At 37.7% G+C, this 7,392-nt stretch overlaps 1 protein-coding gene across 1 annotated transcript; it reads left to right on the top strand.

Annotated features, from left to right (window-relative positions):
* Positions 1-352: 352 nt before the first annotated feature.
* Positions 353-7,118, top strand: LOC140156211 (uncharacterized). Its single transcript, XM_072179216.1, has 2 exons — positions 353-535; positions 4,758-7,118. The coding sequence occupies exon 2, from the start codon at positions 5,167-5,169 to the stop codon at positions 6,250-6,252; it is 1,086 nt and encodes a 361-aa protein (XP_072035317.1). The 5' UTR covers positions 353-535; positions 4,758-5,166; the 3' UTR covers positions 6,253-7,118.
* The last annotated feature ends 274 nt before the right edge of the window (positions 7,119-7,392 follow it).

Raw genomic sequence — 7,392 nt, 5'->3', positions numbered from 1 at the left:
CCCCCTATCAGGAAAAATAAAATCACATAACCCCCCTGTTTGTTAATGTGAAAATCACATAGCCCCCTACATTTTTCCCGCCCCCCCCCCCTCCCCTGTAAATAATGAGCGGTCCCTTATAACAGGCTATGTTAACAATATGATGACAATGACAAAGGTACCCGTATGAATTTTTACGATCGATCGTCCAGATGAGCAACTGAATGGGCCTTTAATTGGCTTAATTGATAGCTATTGATAACTTCAACTTGCAAGTTCCGTCTTATCTCTCATATAAATACATTTTATATCTGTCGCACTTTGGTGTGAACAAGTTAACCTTTAACCTTATGGTTTGCTTTGTCTTGGAATTGAAGATATTGGTATTTGCTGCTTATCTGTGGTTTTAGCTTTACACATTACACTGCTGCTGGCAATGATATCACATCACTAAATTCATCGATTGTAAGGAGTACTATTAAAAGTTAGTTGGACCAATGCAGACTATCGACTGCACCGTCAGAAGTCAAGTTGAAGTTAATAATTATTAATAAAGGTGAGTTTTCATTTAAAGTTTCGTTATTCCATGTTTAAAATATATAGGCCTATTTTGTTTGTGTAGTTCGCAACGCAAACTTAAATAACGGGCAAAACAGACACATCATTATCGGTATGACATTTTCGTATTGGTGCTGCGGTATGGGTTCCTCGTACTAGTGTGTTCATATCACACCAAATCAGTATGTGAAGCGTATTCCGGTAAAAGTTTAGGGAGTGTTCATAAATACTCTGGTGGGGGGGGCTGGAAAATATGTAGGGGGGTCAAAAAATTTAGGAGTTCTGAATAGGGGGGTTAAAAAGTTTTGGGTGTATGAACAGGGGGGTTAAAAGTTTTTCGGCACGTAGAGGGGGGTGTAAAATTTCACGCGCGGCGCGCGCAAATGTTCCCGTATTAAACCAGAACAAAAGTACATTTGATCCAGTTTTAAAAACTATCGTCTATAACTTAATTTTGAGGTTTGTGTCAGTTCTTTCTGGTCAGGTCTTTAAATCACTAAAAGCTGCAATATCTTTGCTTTTCTTTTAGTGTTGACAATTTTTACAATAATGTTTCATGTAGTACAGATTATTCATTTATTATCACTGATATATACAACTAAATCATGTTGCATTACATTTATAGGCGGAGGAAGCTTGGAGAACCGGGGTACACGTCCTCCCCCTAATTTTTTCCATGGGGGACATCCCCTAAAAATCCTTAAAGAAGAAAAAATCAAGCAATAATTGCCATGTGCAACTTTTTTAGCACATCGAAAAGCACCATGTCTTGGGCCCAAATAGGGTAAAATTGCAAAATTTTGCGCTATGCGAACTGGCCCATCAATTTAAGAGCAAAACACATCATTTCGGCAGACAGGGGCCGCCGGGCCGGCCAGGGCCCCGACAAAAAAATGAAAGAGAAAAGTGCCCCTCTGACAAAAAATGAAAGAGAAAATCTGGAGGGCAAAGAAAAGGAGCAAGGAGATCGACCCTTTTCCATATAAATTCAACCCGATCATGGGCCAAATTAGTGTAAAATACAAAATGTTTGCACGCTGTGTGCCCACATTGTCACAATAAAGGCATTTTCATCCCATCATGGGCGAAATACACAATTTTTGCACGCGTTTTGTCCCAATAAAGCCTTTTTTTAAAGCTCAAATACATGTTCAGTCTCTCTAAAAAACAAAACCGGTATGTATTTGCAACTTCAATTTATTTTCTCGTCTGTGTCCCCGAAATTTTATTCACCCCTGGACCAAGAAAACTGGCTACGCCCCTGTATTTTGGGCTAAAATAGTCTTGTTTTTGCGCGCTTCGCCGCAACAAAAAGTCCCAGTAAACATAGGCGTAGATCCTGGGGGGATGGCACATTCAATCATCCCCCCAATGTTGACGCTTTTATGTGTGTTTCTGACCAAATTAAGCTCATATTTGACCATTTTAGCCCCCAAAGTACAAATTTTTTTGCGCTTCGCGCATATGTAATCCACTTTTACATCAAATTTCATTCGTTTAGCTTCCAAATGGCAAAACTTTTAGCGTGCTACTAAAAACATTTCCACAATTCCACATCAATGACATGCGTACAATTTCATTACACTTTGATACAAATTTTAGTATCATTAATGCCATTTGAATGGTAGTAGAATTGAATTAGTAGAATGGTACATTATGATGGGGGGGGGGGGTCTAAATAGTTTTGAACCTATATGAGGGGGGGTCAAACAAGTTTTAGGTCCATTAAGAGGGGGGTCAAAAAGTTTTGGGTTCGCGAAGAGGGGGGGTTAAAAAAAATTTCGACATGAAAAAAAATATTTTCCAGCCCCCCCCACCAAAGTATTTCTGAACACTCCTTAGCACGCCTATCTGATGAAACACATTTCTTATTTTGCACGTCAACTGTAAAAACAACGCGTTCCTAACGGCGGGCCTTACTAATACTATGCGAATTATTTAGAGAACTCATTAAAGAGACTTTCAAGAATTTTAGCATGTATTTAAATCAAGTTTAATTTCTTTTTATATTATAAGTGGTACGTGCCATTGTTTTTGGATATAATTTAGTACTTACTCTCTAAATTCTAAAGAGTGAAAAAGTCAATCCTCCTCGGAGTGACTCTTCGGGTCAATCGAAAAGATTGACATTTCAATCTACCAAGAGTGAAAATCACATATTTTTCTCCATACAAGTAAATATTTTCAATCTTTTCACAGAGGACTGTTCCCTCAGCACAATCTCTCTCGATTGAAGTGTGTTTAAATTTAATAAACATTGATAAACTACAATCGAGAGAGATTGTGCTGAGGGAACACTCTGTGAAAAGATTGAAAATATTTACTTGTATGGAGAAAAATATGTGATTTTCACTCTTGGTAGATTGTATTCGATTGACCCGAAGAGTCACTCCGAGGAGGATTGACTTTTTCACTCTTTAGAATTTAGAGAGTAGTCTGAAGTAGGCCAAAATCTATAATCAGCCTCCCCACGTTCCAGTGTTAATAACAATGAACTTTGCTTTATTCATGGAAGAAAGAGATGAGAAGGAACCACAACGACTTCGATCGGCCAAGTTTTAATCCGCTTATCTATTGACGCATGAAAAGAAAAGCTATCAATGGTACTTACTTTCATGTATGATCCATTTACCGCGATCGATGCTTGGCAAAATCATTACTGGAAAAAATTTATAACAAACCCATCCACGAACAAACAAACGCTACCCAGAAGTAAGATTATGGAATTTCACTGATGCTCTGAACATGTATAGTAGCTTTGTTTTGGGATCTACAGTCAAACTGTTTTCTTGATCGTGTTGTGTAGAAAATGTCCTATAAAACATCGAAAAGGTAATCAAAATCGGCCGTTTTTTTGCTGAGTTTCATCTTTAGCAAATAAGGTAAGATTTTGGTGACTTTTTCGATGAAAAATAGATGTAAAATGTTCTTAAATAATGCACAATGTTCCGGTTGAGTCCGGTACATAAAACCTGTTTAATTTAATAGTTTATATGTGTATAATCGTAACTAGCTAACTCGTTTCAGTGCCAAAGACTGCCAACTCTGAGAAAAAAGTCATCAAAGTTCGGAAAAATTGGGCAAAATGGAAGAAAAAGACGTAGGCCATCAATGACCGATGATCACGTAACCAAAGAAAATCCTATAGGGTGCTTGCACGGAAGGTCATTAGTTCAAATCATCCTTCACACACGCTCCAGAAGACATGCAAATACATGGAATACAATACCAATCACCTATTTATCGCGGGGTATTGATCAAAGTAAATCCTCATGAATAACAATGTCAATTAAATGTCGGTAAAGGGAGTGTACAAAGTGAATGCGTTCGTTGTGGTTCCTTCTTATCTCTTTCTTCCATGCTTTATTGAAGCAAAACTGCTTAATGCAGAGTAATGTCTATCAAGCCTTAAAACCCTTGTTTTCGAGGTTTTTTTGGACGCATTTCTACAGAATTAGACAGTGGCCATGGTGGCGTAGCGTCATAGGGGCACGTGGATTGCAAAATAGAAAATCCCATAGGAAAATGTCGATTCAGACCCGACCCCCACATGGTCGGTGCCCCTTTCCCCCCATATGATGACCCACTTAGGGCACCTATTTAGCCAGTATTTTTTCTTCAATAATCAATACGACTTAGTTTCCGTTTCGTTCCTTCTCCATCTGCTAATTTCCCTGGCATCATCGGTTGATTCAAGAAATGGCAAAAAACCGATTAATGATATTTGTTATTTTTCTAGTCTGCTATCTTCAGTAGACAACACAGAGATTCCTTATCAGACCAGCCGCAGAACACTACCTCCCCTAGCTCGAGATACTCTAGCTAAAATACAGGTTTACATTTACTATCTTAAATTATCTTGCTATGACCTCCCCTGACAACCTGTAATGTAGCACGGGTGATACAAATATTGAGACAATGACATGCATAAAACAATAATGAGTTGGATGAGTAGTGCTCCCCATCCTCCATTTATCTATTATTTCTTTAGTTTACTGATTCATTTTCCCCTTGGTTCTTGTCCAATGTCACCACAAACAAGGTCACATCAGGCCTATTCTTTCATTACCCGCCCAACATGGTGGTATGCCCAGACAAACAAGTACAGCCTGGTTATGTCTATGGTGGTATGTGCGTCCTCCAGCTTATAGTAAAAGAGCCTACATGCATAGTCATCGTATTCTTCAACAATGTTGTTTTGTTTTGTTTTTTACTTTCAGACACCATGATTCGACCCAAGCGTCAATGGGATTTACTAATGGATCCTGTATGCAAGTATTGTAAAAGAAGATTTATTGGAAATATTCCTCGTTATATGTCCCATCTACGCAACCATGAGTTGTGTATTAAGCCTTATTGGTATAGCAGTCCAAAGTTACCACCAAAAGCTGGCTGTGTGGATCTACAAAACAGGAGGATCCAGAACAGAAGATCAGAAGAACCTCCCAAAGGTTATCCAGGTGATCGCGACTCTAAAACACAAAATATTACCATTGTTACTGACCATACGTTTTGTGTAAGTTTTGCGGAAAGACGTTTACGTCTTCATCAGAAAAGCGCCAACATGAACGTCTTCATACGAGAAATGAAGTCTATACATGTAGATACTGTAAGAAGGCCTTTAGTCGCATGAGTAGCAAGAAGCGACATGAAATGACACACACAGGAGAGAAACCTCATAAATGTAGCTACTGTAATAAATCATTCACCCAATTGGGACACAAGAAAGAACATGAAATGACACACACAGGAGAGAAACCTTATACATGTAGCTACTGTAATAAATCATTCAACCAATTTGGAAGCAAGAAGCAACATGAAATGACGCACACAGGAGAGAAACCCCATAAATGTAGCTACTGTAGCAAATCATTCAGCCAATTGGGAAACAAAAAGCAGCATGAAAAAATTCATACAGGAGAAAAACCTCACAAATGTAGCTACTGCAGTAAATCATTCAGCCAATTGGGAAACAAAAAGCAGCATGAAAAAATTCATACAGGAGAAAAACCTCACAAATGTAGCTATTTTAGCAAATCATTCAGCGGATTGGGAAACAAGAAGACACATGAAAAGATTCATACAGGACATGCAGGACAGAAACGTCATAAATGTAGCTTCTGTGACAAATCATTCAGTAGTTTGGGGTACAAAAATGAGCATGAAAAAATTCATGCAGGAGAAAAACCTCACCAATGTAGCTACTGTAGTAAATCATTCATCCAATTGGGAGACAAAAAACGGCATGAACTAATTCATACAGGAGAGAAACTTCACCAATGTAGCTACTGTAACAAATCATTTAGCCAATTGGGAAACAAGAAGACACATGAAAAGATTCATACAGGACAGAAACGTCATAAATGTAGCTACTGTGACAAATCATTTAGCCGATTGGGAAGCAAGAAAGAACATGAAAAGATTCATACAGGACAGAAACGTCATAAATGTAGCTACTGTGACAAATCATTTAGCCGATTGGGAAACAAGAAAAGACATGAAAAGATTCATACAGGGGAGAAACCTCACAAATGCAGCTACTGCAGTAAATCATTCATACAATTGGGAGACAAAAAACAACATGAAATGATTCATACAGGAGAGAAACCTCACCAATGTAGCTACTGTAACAAATCATTCAGGATATTGAGAAGCAAAACCCGGCATGAAAAACATCACGAGAGAAACTTCACAAATGTAGTTACTGCAATGTAGGTAACTTTGACTGGCATAGTACAGTTTGTCCTGCGGTGTTTTATGTTTAACAAACATTCACAAGAGAGCAGTCTTTGCACAGCCTGAATGCCATCACAGTTGGCAGTTTATGCTGCGGTGTTGTTTGTGTTTTACATTAGAGAGAAGTCTTTCCATTCACAGTCTTGTATGTACAGTTAACAGGTTGTGCTGTGGTGTTATTTTCTACTTTATCAATATTCATAGGAGAGTAGTCTTTCCAGATCCTGGGATGTCATAGTTGACAACTTGTGCCCTTCAGTGAAGTGTAAAAAAATTAAATTGTTTTTAAATTGCTTAAAAGTGAAGGATAAGTCATTCAAATTGTCATTTGGTATTTTTGAAATGACAAATTTGGCAAAAAACGAAGAAAACAGCAGTACTGACGAAGTTGAAGCCCCATTCAAATACATGTAGCTAAAATTTAGATACTGTCAGTATCTAAATTACAGATTCGTGTAAAATGTCTTATTTTGTCTTAAGGTTATTAGTTATTTTAAACTGTTGTGATTTGGTAGTTCACAGCATCTTACGAATGGTAGTGAGCTTTGGCAAAAACTGCATTGCTCAATTCATAGCGAGCGTGTAGAAGAAGTAAAATATCACAGATATACTTTTATAGGTGCTGCGGTTCTTACGTTACGTTGTAAAGAGGGCTGAAACAACAACACTTTTGTAAAACGTACATAATTCATTAACAACAATAAATTAAGCAAGTTTGCAAATTATACGATTTGTAGAATAAACTTTTGCAAAACATCAAGGTGTTACTTTTCAATAATATATTGATCTAGATAATGAAAATCGATTTTTAGGTTGCTTCGACCAACAATACCTCGTCTACCCTTAAATACACAGCTTTCGGCTAAACTACTCGCAGGCAATGTTAGCACATCTATGACAATGACAAAGGTACCAAAATCTGAATTTTGATGTTTTTTACGATCGTCCGGAAGAGCAATCACTGAATGGGCCTTTAAGTCGTGTTGTTTTGTGTTTTACCAACATTCACGAGAGAGTAGTCTTGTGAATGTGTTGTGTAGAATTTGACCAAAATTCATGAAAATATTTTTGTATTTTGTTGTTTTGTGTTTAATTAACATTAGACTGTCCCACAGTCTC

The sequence above is a fragment of the Amphiura filiformis genome, chromosome 7 (assembly GCF_039555335.1).
Source record: "Amphiura filiformis chromosome 7, Afil_fr2py, whole genome shotgun sequence".
NCBI classification, from domain to species: Eukaryota; Metazoa; Echinodermata; class Ophiuroidea; order Amphilepidida; family Amphiuridae; genus Amphiura; species Amphiura filiformis.
The sequence above is the reverse complement of the archived record's forward strand: the minus strand, read 5'-3'. Positions and strand labels throughout refer to the sequence as shown.